This window comes from Wolffia australiana, chromosome 13, assembly GCF_029677425.1.
Source record: "Wolffia australiana isolate 7733 chromosome 13, ASM2967742v1".
Lineage (NCBI taxonomy): Eukaryota > Viridiplantae > Streptophyta > Magnoliopsida > Alismatales > Araceae > Wolffia > Wolffia australiana.
In genome coordinates this window covers 6,716,978-6,733,938 of record NC_135847.1, presented here as the reverse complement: position 1 = coordinate 6,733,938, position 16,961 = coordinate 6,716,978, and the positions used below count along the sequence as shown (strand labels likewise).

Sequence of the window (16,961 nt, the reverse complement as noted above, 5' to 3'; positions counted from 1 at the left end):
ATGGATGACGACACCAATGACGGGTTTTGGATGACGACGCCAATGACGGGTTTTGGATGACTACACCGATGATAGGTTTTGGATGACAACGCTGATGACGGGGTTTGGATGACTACGCCGAGGACAGGTTTTGGATGATGACACCAATGACTGGTTTTGGATAATGATGCAGATGACAGGTTTTGGATGACAACACCAATGATAGGTTTTGGATGACAGCGCCGTTTACGGGTTTTTGGATGACTACGCCGAGGACAGGTTTTGGATGACGACGCCGACAGGTTTTGGATGACGATGCCGATGACGGGTTTTGGATTCTTCAGCATTCAAGAATGACCATGATTCTGGGCCCCACTGAAATGAAGAGTTGGCCAAATGGGTATGCCTCCCAAGACAATACATGTCTGATTCCCTGAATCCATCCCATCTTGAATTGTTGAGCTTGTGATCCCATCAGTAGGGAAGGTAGACTAGGCAGACCACGGATGAATTGAAACGAAAAGATGAAGAAGCATTGATTGATTGATTGATTGGATGGGCCGTAGATTTCCTCTTTGCCCAGAAGAGGAAACCGACGAATTCGACCGAAATTTGCATCGAAATTGCATGATTCAATGATTCTATCCAGGTGGGGTAGCCGCTTTGGGGGTTGGCAGAGGAGACAGGGCACTGCCCGGGTGGCATGGAGAGGGCAGCGATGATGTCGAGCTCCTTCTCCAAGGATTTTTTCGCCAAAAGGGTCTTCTTGCGCAGGCGAAGATCTTGGGTTCAGCCAGTTGGGGACGCCTCCCTTTCAATTCCTTCCCATTTCGGAGGCGCCCTTCGACCCTTCTTCCGTCTCCTCGGATCCCCTATTAATATCGCCTCCCCTTGCTTGTCCTCTGTTTCCAGCAAGCCTTCTGCTCTGATGGCCGACAAGGAAGCGTTTTCTTCGGATGTCGTCGCCATGGACGCTGTCCAGAGGCGTCTCATGTTCGAGGACGAGTGGGTTTTCGTTGCTCCCCTCGCTCGACCCATCTTCTTTGATTTTAGTTGTTCTTCTGTGGGTTCAGCCGTTGTTTGGATGCCCAGTCGTTCTGGTTCAAATCTTTGGTGATCTCCCTCTGTCAAGTGGTTTTTGCTTTTTTTTTTGTTGTTCAGACATTGGGGAAGGAGAATGTGAGGGGCTGAATCAACCCCAAGAGAAATAATTTCTAGTGATTGCCTTCTTCAGATGTCTGCGTTTTATGTTTATTGCATAAACTGGAGGAAACGTCGGTTTCCGAGGCTTCCGTTAAATTTTTTCCTTTGATGATCCTTTTGGGATAAGGTTTTTCATTTCGTGATCCAACTGGGTAAAGTTTCTCTTTCGTATCTCAGCAAGAACTTTCAAAACAATTGAAGTTTTGGGTTCGGCGTTTTTACCTGATTCATCCTCACTTCTGATCGAATGCCACATTGTCTCAATTATTCGGATGTTTTCTTTTCTCCACTTTTTATAATAGTTTGGATGTCTCATACGGGACATGATGATAGCCAGATCTTTTATATCCTCGAACAATCAAGTTTTTTTCTGTTTATGGAAAGAACACACATAAACTAATCTTTCTTTCTGATGAACGACGTTACCCCAGATTATTATATTTGATAGTAACTATAACACATAGTGCAGGTGTATCCTGGTGGATGAAAACGATAATGTTGTTGGACATAATACGAAATACAACTGTAAGGATAGTTTTGGTTTTTAAATCTATTTGTTTCCATCCGAAAAAATCAAATTACGTTCTCTAGCATACCTCTTCAAAAATATTATTCTCTCACTGTTCTACAGGTCATTTGATGGAGACCATCAATGCTGGAAATGCGCTTCACAGGGCCTTCAGCGTTTTCTTGTTCAACTCAAAATACGAGCTCCTTCTCCAGGTGATTTCAAATGAAGAAAATTTCATCATTTTGAGAATTTATTTTTTATCCTGTTCAGATATTGGTTTAAAATTTGTAGAATATCTATCTTAAATATATATATATATATATTGGAGAAAATTATATGCAGACTTGGTTTTTTAAAATTAAGAGAAGTGTATATGAGCTAACACCAAGACTTTTTTATTGGAGAAAAGTTATCGCTGACTATAATAAACACTATAATTTCTTTAAAAAACACATTAACGTGGTATTTTTCAGGACTGATATATGTATATTGGCTAACATTATGACTTTCTGAGAATAATATTACGCAACGTTTATCGGAGAAAGTTTATGTTGGATGTAATAAACTCAATAAACTTATTTTTTTCAAGATAAAGAAAAGCGTAGCTGAGCTAACACCATGACTTTTATCTTTACAACGCAGCAAAGATCTGAAACCAAGGTGACGTTTCCCCTGGTGTGGACTAACACCTGCTGTAGCCACCCTCTTTACCGTGAATCTGAGCTTATTGAGGAGGACTTTCTGGGTACTTACTTTCAGTCCCCCTAGATTTTTTTTTTTGCGTGCATCAAGTAATCTTTAAAAGTTTTGAATTAAATACAGAATAAAACAAATAAAATTCATTTGGGTTTGTCACTGATTTTGGGTGATCTTCCTCCCTCTTTTCATTAAAAAAAGCCAAATAAAATATGAGGAAATTTTGGACCAATATCTTTATCCTTGGCTAAAAAATCCTCATTGATGATCTCAATCAGGGGTCAGAAATGCTGCTCAGAGGAAGCTGCTGGACGAACTGGGTATTCCAGCTGAACAAGTCCCGATTGACCAGTTTACTCCAGTTGGGCGCATGCTGTACAAGGCACCCTCTGATGGAAAATGGGGGGAACACGAGCGTAAGTTCTTACAATTGATCTTATCTTTTTTTTATCTTCAAGTTTTTTAAATAATTCGATCCTTCATTTAGGCTATTGGCTCAAGTTTATCTATAAATCACAACCTTAACTCTGCAATTTACGCATGCTCTTGAGGCAATGGCATGTTCAGTAAATTATATTCCTTAGTTTTACCATTATTTTAATTAGTCCTTCATTTGGGTTGTTGACTGGGATTGAACTCTAACAACCTATGACTCTGCAATTTGCACATATTCTGAGGTCATGGTGTGTGACAGTGGAATAGCTGATCTTAATGTGTTAGTTAGCACATCTATTCCATAGTTGTACCCATTTTTTAATCATAAAGTTCTTCATTTGCTTTTTTGATTTGTGTCTAACTGTATCAACCTCAAGTCAGCAGTTAACAAATATTTTTGAGTTTGTTTGTGCCTTGTGCAGTGGATTATCTGCTCTTCATGGTGCGCGACGTGGAGGTCAACGCCAACCCGGATGAGGTAGCTGATGTCATGTATGTTGACCGAGAGAAACTGAAGGATCTGCTGCAGAAGGCTGACTCCGGAGAAGGGGGGATTAAGCTTTCCCCTTGGTTCAGGCTGGTGGTTGACCACTTCCTGTTTAAGTGGTGGGACCACGTAGAGAAAGGCACCCTTAGAGAGATGGTTGACATGGGGACCATCCACAAGCTGACATCCTAAACTCAAAGTGATGGTTTGCCAGAGTTTGGGACCCATATCATCTTATTCTGAAACTTATCTTGACCCACCTTCCCTTTTTGTTAGTGCTTCCTCAAATAATATGGGCCCTTTTTTCTCATCTCTCTGTTAATTTTCTGAGTGTTTGAATGAGAGTGGTAGAGGATTCATGACTGTGGAGAGTAAAAAGCTCAGATATATGAGACTATATTTTTTGACTGAGAAAAAAAACTTAGCCATCACAGATGATCAATCTCATTTACTTTGTCTTTTTCTAAGAACCCCCGCCGAACAACATTTCCTCTCTGCTTCGTCATGATTGAGCTTGCTCTTTTCTGGACTATATCTTGACTTTGGGATGTTTGAATGAGATTTTAACAGGAGAAGAATAACTATGGTTCTGGGAAGGAAGAAAACACTTTTAGGCTCCAAGACACATAATTGAAAGCTGGGGAGCCAGCGATACTGGGGTAGCTTTCCAGTTTGTCGTTTCTTCTTTATTTTTCTTAATTGGTTTTGTTCTTGTTAGGTACTTAGACATCCATATATCCTGAGACTGAGAGCTTTTACTGTATCAACGCATCCATAGAGGGCCATTATAGTTGAAAGCAATGCACTAGGAGTACACCATAGAGGGCAGCACCACCAATTTGATAGAGCAAAAATAGGTGTATTAACGGCGCTGTTATTACTTTCACTTCTATCAAATAATATTTATGAATTTGTAATCATACTCAAAGGTGTATAGCACGAGTAAGGTCGTCTCCTCAAGGATTGGCTGTCAGTGTAGTTAGCTAATGAGTTAGAGAGTAGGGGTAAGAGTTTCTAAGATATCAATACTAATAGGAAATGCTATTATTATTGTTATGTGAAATCCAGATAGGAAAATGTGAAGATACCTCAAAAATTCTTTAAGGAAATATTAAGAGATAATTAAGGGGATGAGAATTAGCAAGAAACAAGGAAGATAGAGAGTGTACTTGAAGAAGATCAAGAGCACCCTAGGTGTTTGTAGAAATGATTGTTAGAAAAAGCAATCTTATATATGTTTTTCTAAGTAGAATTTCCCTTGTAGATTTTATCAGAAGATGAAATTTTTTATTGTGATAGTTTATGTATATTAAAGAATTAAGGTAATTTTTATAGAATTTTCAGAAGTCAATCTCTGGTATAAAATTCGGAGTAAATTTTCGTAGAAGAATGTAAGTATGACATATTCGATGAAATGCCTGAAAGAAGAAAGTAGTTTTATGATGCTTTTATGAGAAACGTGAAAAACTCCTTTTGTATTTTATATCTAAAAATTCAATACAATGAGATTAGTAATTTTTTAGAGTTTATAGGTATTTTAAAAGATTTTTGAATTGGATGTTAAATATCGAGAAACATTGATTAAATTTGCATATGAATCAATGCATATCAGCTGTTGGAGGAAATACTTACAAAAAAATTTTACTGAAATCAAACAAACTTTGGGTTGTTGTGTTTTGTATTAAGCTCCTAAATCAATTTAAAATCATAAAGAGATTCAAGTATTTCTATCTTAAGTTCAATGACTTCCTAGAATGATCGCCCGTTTGGGATCGCCGATGGCTTCACATCCTCTTCCGGCCGAATCTTCTTTCAATTAAATCACTCTCTCACAGAACTCTCTTCGTATCACAGCCCTGTCACCACCGTTGACCGAGAGAATCGAGAGAAAATGAAAGGAGAAAGGAGGATCTTCCCTCGTTTTATATTTCAACATTCAAATTCTAATTCTCTGAGAAAGATTTTTTTTTTTTGAAAATATATGTGGTGGTCACCCGAACTAATAGGTAACCACCCAACAAGTACATGACTTAAGCTCTAAGGCTCTTACTCGGTGAGAAAGATGACGCTTGGGACCGGAAAATTTGGGTTTAGTAGGATGGGAATGCTCCAAAGATCTTCCTCGTTGATATGGGACTATTCCCTGGAGTTTTCTGGCGGCGACTGGGGCAGAGATTCACCTGCTCTTTGTCAGAATCAGGTTGCCGGTGACAGAGATGGCGACCAGAGGTAAAAGAAGACACCCTTGCCCCTGAGCTGTTAGATGCATGTTTGGAGGGTTCAATGGCTATAATTAAATTGTATATGTGGGCCCTCTTATGTTCCGGGGGTCCACACCCCAGTCAGCCAAGTCCAGTTAGCTTTTATTGACATCTGGCCCTTCTTCACTCGTCCCCATCAGCACTCGCGACTGAGTCATCACCTAAAATATAGCGAAAGAGATATATAAATAAAAAAAAGGCATTTAACTTGACCGTTCGATCTTCTCACTAAAAATGGACAGTCAAGATTAAATCCAATTTTTTATAAACTCGCTTGGCAATGGGCTTCAGGGTCGTTCGGCCACAAGCCGGCTCTCCTCTTATGCTTCTTTGTTTGTTATTGATATGGCCCACGGGTAGTATTCCATTGGCCCTAGGCCCGTAATATACTGCTCTGAAAAGGCAAGTGAAGTTATCCCATATGGAAGAAAATATAACGATTTGATTGTATAAAAACTTAAAAATTCTATATCATTCAAATTTAAAGAAAGAGAAATAGGACTTCTGGTGCATGCCCTCGTGAGGACTGACACTTGTTACCTCTCTTACTTCATGCTTGTCATGTTAATGTGTGGTTGTGGCTGCAGCCCTTGGCATTAGGGTTGTCGGTGTGACTTGGGCTGCAGCTGTGGCTTTTTGCAATCAATCCTTGTATGCGGATGCGGCTTTTCAAGACCAACATAATTTTTTTTATTTCTTATTTATTTAATAAAAAATTGTACTTATCATATCATATTCATTCTCATAATAATGTTGAATTCATAAGAAGTATAAAAGTTTATTTGATATATGAATTGATGCATAAAATGGAATTTATTCATCATATATCATGGAATGGTATACTGGTTTAATCATATAGACATCATATACCCTTCAAACTGTTAAATTGCATGTATAAAATTGAATATGTCAGGCAGCTATAGTTGAAAGCAATGCACTAGGAGTACACCATATTTCCTGTTTTGAATCTTCTGCAGAATATACCTGTTGATGTTATGATCTCTGGGGAAGAATAATTTCAAGGGACACACTTTTGTATAATGGGAAGAAAGAGTTGAGATGATCTGATGCAAACCTTGGTTTAGGCCCTGAGTAGATCAATGATATCTCTTGGAGGCAGGTATATCTCTTGGAGTAACTACCTCAAGAAGTGAAGTGGAGATGATAGGGGGGATGGGGAACATAGAGAGGGAGACAAGACTTAGACATTCATTAGAGGAGAGACAGGGACTTCCACTTCTTGATAAATATCTGCGCCCCACCTGGAGAAGGGGATTCCCTCTTTTAGGGAAATACATGAAGGCAAAATGACAAATGCACCTTATTCAGATAACATGATGAAACTATCCTAGATATGATGGGGATTATATCATGATCCACTAGATTGAAGGGAAGAATTGTTGTCAAAAGGCTAGTGATTAAGGATATTATACCCAAAGAGACGTCAAATCCCTAACCAAAGTATTTATTTTGGATACCAAAAACACATTCATCTGTGGCAATTTTCTTTGCTTACTTAGAGTCCTAGAGATTTGGGAGAATTGATATACTCAAAATATGGATGTTTTTACTGGTTAGTCGTGTGAGAATTTGAGCTATGCAACAATATTTTTTAGCCTCACAGCCTTAGGGCGAGTAAGGTGTCGATCCACAGGGAGTAGGTAAATCAATATTAATTCTTTTCCAAGTCAGTTTAGCTTATAAGATAACTGTATCAATCAAAGCAATTGAAGAAAACTACCCAAACACGTGGCGGGCGCGCGTGCAAGCGTTTCTGCCCGCGGCCTCAGCAATGTGCAGACGCGCCTGCAGGAGCGCCTGCGTGCTGCAAGAGCGCACGCAGCTACGCTGCGCGTGGCCTGGTTGCGCGTAGTTGAGGCTGCGCGCTGCTAGGCAGCACGCCGCGGTTGCTGTGTGCTGCTCGGCCGCGCGCAGGCGCTTCTACGCGCAGCAGTCGCTACGCGCTGCTCGGCTACGCGCGGGCGCTGCTGCTGCGCAGCCGGTGCTGCGCGTAGCTGCAGCTGCACGCCACTTGCGCTGTTGGCAGCCTTGGCCGCTCGCGGTTTAGGCTGCTGGCGGCCTGGGCTGCTGGCGACCGAGGCTGTGGCCTTGGTCGATGGTGGCCCTGGCTACTAGCGGCTTATGCTGCTAACGGCCTTGGCTGCAACCTTGGCTGCAGGTTGCTTTACTGCCTGCGGCTGTGGTTGCGCTTGGCTTGGGCGTGTTCACAACCTAGGTGATTCTGATGATGTAATTGTGAACAAGTTGCAGTGGAAATCAGAGGATTTCAAGAGGGATGAGCAGAAAGAAACGATTCAAACGAACTTTAAACTCAAAATCAAACTAGCAGAAGAAACAATATCAGTTGGAATCGTTGGAAGAACACTGGAATGTTTCTTCCAACCCAACTTTGATTGTCTATAGGGAGAGGAGTACACAGTACTGAAACTTGAGAAATCGTTCCGTCCACGTGTCACGTCCTTGCGGCGAGGCGGAGGTCTTCAATCCCAAGCTAATCTTCAGCTCGTTCCTTCTCTCCAACTCCAAAGCTCATCAGCTCCTGGAGGGTGCAGAAATCCTTCTTCTCCAAGCCCTAGTTCCCTTAGAGAAAATTCTGAACAACCTAAAATCAACTCTCTAGAGAGTATTTATAGGTTTCTCTGAAGTCATGCCCAGGGGTATTTTCATAATTTTTGCTTCTTTGAATTTTTGCCCGCTCCTCTTGATCCTCGTCTCTTTCCTTGATCTTCTTAACCTGTCTCTGAATGTTTACTAACCATAAAACGTTAAATATGTTCCACTTGATTCAAAGGATCAAGTGGGGTTAGTGTTTTCATAAAATGATGCATATACATGATATTAGCATGAATTAACATTATAATTTTGATGAATGAAAACTAAAAAGTTTAATTATTTGATGACATATTTGAGAGTCATCAAGAATCCCTTATTATGTGATTGAAAAAAATGAAGATTGGCCATTTATTTAATTTTTATGTCAATGGATTAAATAAATAAAAACATTTTAGGATACACATCTGACTGGGAAAGCCTACATTCAGTTTTATGTCTATAGATCAGATATTTTTAGTTTGAAGTGGAGATCATAATAGGTCAATAAAAGGCCAACATTCAGATGACAGAGCCCATACATTAAAGGATCGAGCTAATAGATTCATCAGTGACCTAACTTATTATTATGCAACTCGAAATACTATGGTTGTAACCGGCAATGGTTTCTTCCTTTTGAGGAAGACTTGAATTTTGTTCATTATCCATATTTCCTTAGTCATTATCCATTATCTGTTAACAAATAATGATAATGGATGACACCATTTCTATTTGATATATGTTATTGTATCTATAATCTGTCAGCTTTCATAAAATATTGTGTTATTAAGGTTTCAATATCTGATATTATGGTGAACTCATGCCGGCAAGGCTCTTAGCCGTGAACTCGTGGTGGTGGTGTCCGACTTGCAGTGGCAACGGCGGAGGACTCAGGGTGGTGAGACTCTTAGATTGGAACTTGTGGCAGTAATGACAGCGAATACACAGTAGGGAATATACTACAGTAGTGGCAGTAATGGCACTATTAGTGTTATTAATATTAAATAACAATAATAACACTAATATTTTTTGAAATAACACTAATATTAAATAACACTAATAACACTAATATTAAATAACACATATTTTTTGAAATAAAACTAATAGCAGCACTAGCGACAGCGGCAAAGGGCAACTTGTGAGGGGAGAACAGGCAGCGAGCTAAGGCAGCCGTGACGTTGGTTGAGAAACATGAATTTTCAGCTACATTGTAATACAATGATGAATGATGAAGCATTTCCTGTCTAGTTCAATGCTGATGAATAATAAAATGATGTCATACGCGTTTAATATTAGTGTTATTTCAAACCAGTTTATATTGATTTGAAGACGAAAAGCCTTACTTTGTGTTCATTCAAACATTTTCTTTGAAAATGTATATTTTTTTTATATTAAAATTATCGTGATATCACCTTGTCTTTATAAATAGTTTTCAGCTATATCCATGTGTTATATCCCTACTTATTAACCACATAATATTTTTAGCATTCACTGTTCACTTGACTGTTCGTATGTCGACGACGCATTATGCCAAATGGTGGACGACTTAGAAGAGGAGTAAGTTGGAGGAGACACGGAAGGTGAGCTTTTGCAAGTCTAAAGGCGTTCGAAAAGGTCCCCAATACTTAAATATTTTTCACTGGTTGGGGATTATATTTATGAGTATGAAATTTGTCATGCCAAGAATGCAACAAAGATTGTCCAAGTGAAGCGTCCATTGGATGGTGACACTTCAGACTTGTCCACCCTAAAGATAATGATGTGCTGAAGGGCACTGCTAGCACACAAAATTGTTTCGAGGAGGTCTCTGATGATGAGACATCAGGACTCTTCGGGTAAGGTGACCCTTGGGGGGTTGATGAATTGAGGAAATAAAGGACGCCTTTAGTCACCTTGTTTCATGCACCAATTTGCCATGGTGTTGGGTGAACTCCAATTCTTATAAGGAGGACACCATTAGAGCACGCTACATCAAGCTGCGGATGCAGAAACCATTTCACAAGATGAAGGTGGAGATCAAGCGGATGTTATAAAATGTTGACTGGGCATCAATAAAAACTGATGGGTTGACGACAGAGAACAGTTATTGCCTATTTGGCATAACTGTTCATAAATAGATGCGTGTTGGTAGTGCATGGAGCATGTCCTTTCAATATGTCTCCTATGTCTATGGTTGTGAGCCTCCTAGAGGTATTGGAAAAATTCAACTTGAACACAAAGGTGAACACTAAATAGTGCCCTTATTTATCACGTAAAAGTTAGTGGATAAAACAATTATTATAATGTTTCACTACCAGAGCATCTGTTCCATGTGTCACACACATATTGAACCTCATCTTTCAGTCTGCACTTAAGAGTTTTGGTATCAATTTTCTGCGGCACCCGTAGTGGAGATGGAGAGTGGTGTGACAAGGATGACAGTTTTTTATAATAGTTATTCTAAGTTGCAGGATGGGCTAGACAATGAAGACTCATCATGTCGAAAAATTGATTCTTTGGTCAAGGCATGACAAAGGTCAGGATATTTTTTCCAGCCATTCTTTGAACTGCAACAAGAAAAATGTGTTATGCAAACCTTCGTAGGACACACAAATAGAAGCCAAAGTTACCTGTACTCTATTGCCTGATGCGGTGGAATAGCACTAAGATATGCTTGAGGAAGCTAGGGAAATGAGATGTATTCAATGCAGATGCTGCCTTCTTCACATCAGGAGGGAAGCAGACAAATATCTCTTGAGATGAGTGGGAGCTACTCAAGGAGTTTTGCCTTGTTATTTATTAGGTCTATTTTATTACACAACTGATCTTGTGAGCCAGTCAAGAAAGAAAGTTGGAAAATTCCGCCAACAATTCAACAAGAATATCACAGCATATAGATGAGGTCATGATGTAGGTTTCTCATGCCATATTATTCAATGGGAGGCGGTTAAGTCATGGTGGTTACATCGGAATGATTGTTCGCAGCAGGTTGTGTTATTCTCAATTATGAGTGATCCTATATAGAGATTGATGGAAATATACGTGGTCGGCAAGCCAATCACACATTCCACATCTCGTTCCGTGTTCATTAATAGAACATATTCATTATAGTGCACTTGAGATGGTTATAATGAAGTCCATGAATACATGATCGGTCTTAGTGAATTATGATCAGATCATAATACGGAGATCACTAGTCTTTAAGCATGTGTATAACATTCATATTCAACGAATACGCGAGAAGGACGTTGAAGTATCCGGATAAAATAACACTATCTAGCCTCACTCATATGATGAGTATGGCCGGTCCCATAGCCATTAGTGTGGCGACACTAAGAATAGATAGTGGGTGCTCTTTAGTGGAAAGAGTTCACCAAATTGATACGTACGAATCCCTGAATGGTATTATACTGAACTGTCATTCAGGTAGATTCACGTCACGGTTGTGTAAGTGGTCCTTAGACCTGAGACACCAAAGACGTCTTGTGGACGGACGGTTGTACTTTGGCTATGGCCAACAAGTCTCTAGTCGTGGGATTCTAAACGGTCTTAGTTCGGGTGCATCAAGAAGTACACGAAGGCGATTGAGTAGTCAAGATGGGATCGTCCACCCTCGGTATAAGAAGTGAAAGCTCAAGGAAGATGATGCAACGAAGTCCTTGGCGAAGGAAGTGAAATATCGGAGAAGAGTTCTCCGATGATTTCCAAATGCATCAGTACTAACTCGGATGACCGATTAGGGTTTGACAGTTGACCAAACCCTAAGTCGTCCAAGAAGCGTCAAGTGGGTGAGGGATTATACATACACGGTAACCGATGATGAACATGTTCCATGAGTGAGTCGATACACACTCCTTTGTATCTTCTAGGACACGAGGTGTAGCTTAGCACCCCACGTGTCGTAGTTTCGACCTATCGATTGGGTTAAATCGATCCGACATTAATTAATCTATATGATGATGTAGTTAATTAATTTGGAAGGCAAATAAAGGTTATTGGGCCGCTGGAGTTGTTAACTAGACTGATACATGGGCCTAGAGGGTCACACGCAAATGGTCTTTTGGATGTTGGAAGATATACTTAAGTTTTGGGAGTTTTTATGAAAAATACCCACTTAGTATAAATAGGGGAAGGCCCTGAACGAAATTCACCCAGGCCAGAATTGTTCAGGGGCCTTTCCCCTTCTTCTCCACTCTCCCCACACCCCCTCTCCATCCCTGATGTGATCAGGACGACGTAACGACGCCGACGAAGAAAGAACGGGGTTCGTCAACGAGAAGGAGGAGATCCGACGTGCCGAGGGCCGCGTGGATACGTCTAGAGGCTGCACGCTTGAGCAGCTCGAGTCGTCTCGCTCCGGGATCGAAGAAATCACGAATGAGATTCGTGCAAAGGTATATTGTTTCAATGTTTTTGTTGATGTCGTTCGATTCGCAAAAGATTTCCGCTGCGCATCATTTTGTTCTGTTCATCCAGATCTAGGCCTATAGAACCCAACAGTATCAAGGTGTTTTAGTGGATGACAACGCGCCAAGAAGAGGATAAGATTAGTTTTGTTCAAGCCAAAATATGTTATCCCATCTGTATTGGAGACTCACTAGAATATTGGATGTGCACGACGTTGGGATGTATCCTTTACTTTTAAAAATGTCAAACAACATATGTTGGCTTTTTGGTGCACATATTTTTTATTCAAACATCAAAAATGTATTCTTGTTGGAAAAATGGTGATGAACTCGCTCGATGGTGTTAAATACTTTTATTATAAATTGATTTCACACAATATAATTTATGTTACCTCAATTAGTATAGGGCTTAAGGATCGAACATCAAGGAGCATAGGTACAAGATTAGATTACTTTTAAATTTTGAAAGAGGGGTGTAACCTATAGATTTAAGCATGGGATTTACAATAGGATGAGAGAAAAGACAATCTGAAATGATGATATGGTCATTGGATTCATTTTTTAATATAAATATAGATATAAGCCAGAGAAATGGGATGACTAGTGGGTGATTTTAGTGGTGAGAATGAGCACCTAGAGAGAGCAAGTAGAGGGAAGAAATGAAATGTTCTGGGTGTCGAACACATCTAACTATCCTTGGAAGGTTTTAAAATAGGGAAAATTAATATCAAAACTTACACAGAAACTCCATAGTGATGCCCCTCCGAGACCGGGTGATGGGAAGCTTGCTCTAACGATGGTCCTCACCAGAAGACACTTCCACAAAGCTCCTGAGCATCAACCAATGCTGGAATGGGAATTGATCTTCTCGAGTTCATTCAGGTAACTTGCTGCTAAGAGGAGAAAAAAAAGCACAAAGAGAGAGAGAGAGAAAGTAATTTCCATTTATAAGGGTTTTAGGTTCATTCTTAGCCGGGTGCTCTCTGGGTTGTTTGACCAAGATGATTATGATTGGGAAGCTCAGAGAAGTGTCTTATTCATCCCTAAGTAGTGAAGAGAGAGAGAGAGAGGGAGACAGACCTCTGATTGAGATTGTTAGATTGCAATTGTAAGACTAAGATCAGGCAAGGTGATGTTGCATTTAGTAGTTACAATTCCATGTAGTGTCATCAAGTGGCCCTCTGTCTCCGCTCTCCAACAGCCACTTAGGCTTCCCCTGCCACGTGGCAAAACCTCTCTTTTTTATTAGAATCATCATATATATTTCACTTTAAATGCATGGAATTAGACCAATTTTTGACTCCCGTAATACATGGACCATCCTAATATTATCGTCTGATCATTAATTCATTGCAAACTTTATTTGGTTATGTGTCAGAGTTGATGAAATATCTTATCTTTGTCATTACGCTTGCATTAATATTACACACTCTTTCATGTTCCCTTCCATCCAAATACTCATGAAAAAGTTTGAGAAGTAACCCACATGACTTCATAAAAGTCAAGTGGGATTAGTCTCATGAAATATACACATAACTGCATAGAATGATGCATGAGAGGGTTATGATGTGAATTTCATATAAATTTAGTATATCATAAATTTAGTATCTCATCTTAGGATTAGCATAATTTCATGTTTTTGGATAACTTAATACCTAAATGTGGTATAACTATGCATGTATGCAACAAAAAATTCATGGTTGTCAAATGGCATACGTCGTAGACAGTCTTAACAGCTCACACCATGGCGATGAAGGCATAATGCAGTCTTTGGAGGAAACAATAGCCAAAGCCGATACATACCACATCAAAGCATAAGACTCATCCAACAGGGATTAGCAAAGTGATGTAACCCAAAAGCCCATTTTCTGAGGCCCATTAGCATCTAGTGGTCCAAGAAGGATGACCTGGGAAAAGATCCTCTAACAAATTCTGCTCTAACAGATACTTTTTCTGCCACAATCTGTAGAATATCTTTGCTCTGGCTTGTCAAAGCTATAGATCTTTTGTTTTGACTCATAAGGATCTTCGTGTGCCATACAAACATCTTATAACAAATTCTACAAGCCCTAGAATCTGCAGAATATCTCTGTTCAAGCCTATCTGGCTGCTTATCCTTTGTTCAGCTTGTTAGAATTTTTTAATCAATGTTTGAGTTGTCCTTTCATGGGTACTACCATTATGGATGATCTTGAACTTGGTGTGGCCTATATAAGGCCCCTATGTAGCGTTGAAGGATAATCATTGACGTGTATTATTGAAACTCCTGTTTCTCCCTTTGAGTGTTCTCTTTTCTAGAGAGTGCTTCAGTGCTTGTGGATACAAGGACAAATTCTTATAGACTCATGTTTTGGAGATGCCCATTCTGCGGATTCAGGAGTTAGCTGCTTCAAGTATAGAAAGGCTTGTAAATTCAAGTTGTGTTCCAACATGTACATGTACTAAGGCCACATCACAAAGAAACTCCAATACTCTAATCTAATCATGATTAGCTCAGATTATGAAAAAGACTGTGACAACAATGGCAATGTTGAAGTAATAAATGTTACACCAAGAGGGGGAAAAGTTTTATTTATATGAAATAAAACATAACCTTTTATTTTGATGAATCTTCAACTTCTTATCCATGCTCCTGCACATAAATTTGCATCTCGCTCTTCGCTCCAAAAGCCGCACCTTCTGATTAATTTTAGTTATCTTTCTAATAAATCAGAACCTTTTTTAATAGAACCTAAAAATCTCTTTGATGAAGACTCTATCTATGTCTAACGCCAAAGAGCTTTCTTCTAGCTAGGAGAGTCAGCAAGCTACCAGAAGCTTCTAACTTGATGAAGTCAGTTTGTTCACCATGTAACAGAAGGCACCTATTTAGGTGAGTACCAAGTGCCTCCTTGCACACCTCCTTCACCTGGCCTGGGCCCACATCCCAATTTGGGAATTAGGCTCGCTTCCCCGTGGAGTTGACTCATACTCTATCAAGTGGGTTGATAGCATATTTTGGAACCATTTCAATTTCTCGACAGTGATGGTTAACTTAGTCCAACGTCAAGTCAAACACATTGTCTAGCCAGGTATTGACCCACTCAACATAGCCCGCAGAAGTGTCAGCGGATGGCTCTTTGAATTCAATACATTCTGCCCATAGTCCCCACCTTCCTTGGTTTGTAGTTTCATTTAACTCTTTCTTTAAAATGCACTTCATCAGTTAGTTTTGAGAAACCTATCTTATTCTACTTCCATATTTCTTCTGGCCCAGCCCTATCATTGTATTTTAGTTCTTAAAATTTTTATATTTAGGCCCCAAAGTTTTGTTCAATTTCTTATCATAAATGTTTTATAAATCTACACTTTGATATTATCAAATTTAATATTTTATCATTACATTCTGCCGAATTTACTTCACAGTACCCCATAGCAGTTATCAAAACAAAGTTGTATTCAATATTAATACTGCTTAATGACATAGGTATCCATCCACTTACTGATATCCAACATCTTAATCCCGTTATCTAAATGAATAGATATCAGATACGGATAAAAGTAGTAGCACCTTCAATGTTTTTTTTTTTAAAAAAAAAATTATCGGCATAAAACATGGTGCCGGGTACGGCCAACCCCAAGGGTTGTGCCCGCAGACCGATCCATCCGTGCCCTGGATGCCACCCAGGGGATTTTTATTTATAAAGTGAAGTGTTTGTCAATGTTTATAGGCGTGGAGTGAGTATAAATATCCCAATTACACTCAGATCCCACTCGCCCACGCCCATATTTGAGGAAAGTAGCACCTTCAATGTAAATATGTGTTATACAGAAATGGGAAAATTAAAATTGAGGATGATAGAATATGGATATTAAAGGTGGGGCAGGTCAAGAAGGCTGCTAATCCGGGACACAATCCAAAGGGAAAGTCAGAGTGCTAGCAAAAGACATGGAGAAGGATCTCGAGACAAATCTTGAGAAGGGGCTTTCTAGTGTCAGGGAATATCATGAGTTACACAAACATTCACTCACAAGCCAATAGGCTCACGTGATGGCAAAGGTAGTGGGCTACAGACGATACAAAAGCAGGGAGGGAGAACTTTTCAGCAATGAAGTATGCCTCATGGAACATGCACAGAGCCCATGATGAAAGGAACCATAGAATGGGGGGAGATACCTAATTTCAGTAGGTTGTCATGGTAGTCTGCTTGCAAGAGACTATGATAGAAAGTTCTAAGGTGAATGATTTGAATTTGGTGGGGTGCAATTTCCTTGATAGGTTCCTAGCGGTGAATGGTTGATCTGGAAGTTTGGTGGTGGGATCGAAGTAATGATGTTGTCAAAAGAGGTATTACAGATGGGGAAGTTGACAGTAACACGGAAGTTGAAAAGTCGGAGAAGTGGATTTGAGTTGG

At 39.7% G+C, this 16,961-nt stretch overlaps 1 protein-coding gene across 2 annotated transcripts; it reads left to right on the top strand.

Annotated features, from left to right (window-relative positions):
* The first annotated feature begins 493 nt into the window (after window positions 1-493).
* LOC144711043 (isopentenyl-diphosphate Delta-isomerase I-like) lies at window positions 494-3,621 on the top strand. 2 transcript variants are annotated; one of them, XM_078584957.1, is made up of 7 exons: window positions 494-753; window positions 892-984; window positions 1,652-1,707; window positions 1,814-1,905; window positions 2,336-2,438; window positions 2,668-2,805; window positions 3,247-3,621. In XM_078584957.1, exons 1-7 carry the CDS (start codon window positions 683-685, stop codon window positions 3,501-3,503), a joined length of 810 nt encoding a protein of 269 aa, XP_078441083.1. In that variant the 5' UTR covers window positions 494-682; the 3' UTR covers window positions 3,504-3,621. The 2 variants fall into 2 exon arrangements, with proteins under 2 accessions (XP_078441083.1, XP_078441082.1); XM_078584956.1 differs by having other exon boundaries at window positions 497-984.
* The last annotated feature ends 13,340 nt before the right edge of the window (window positions 3,622-16,961 follow it).

Bases quoted from the DNA above. Each gene is read 5' to 3' on its own strand.
- LOC144711043 (XM_078584956.1), top strand. From the start codon at position 683: ATGGAGAGGGCAGCGATGATGTCGAGCTCCTTCTCCAAGGATTTTTTC. The intron at 985-1,651 runs GTGGGTTTTCGT...CACATAGTGCAG, and splicing joins CGTCTCATGTTCGAGGACGA to GTGTATCCTGGTGGATGAAA. The intron at 2,806-3,246 runs GTAAGTTCTTAC...TGCCTTGTGCAG, and splicing joins AAAATGGGGGGAACACGAGC to TGGATTATCTGCTCTTCATG.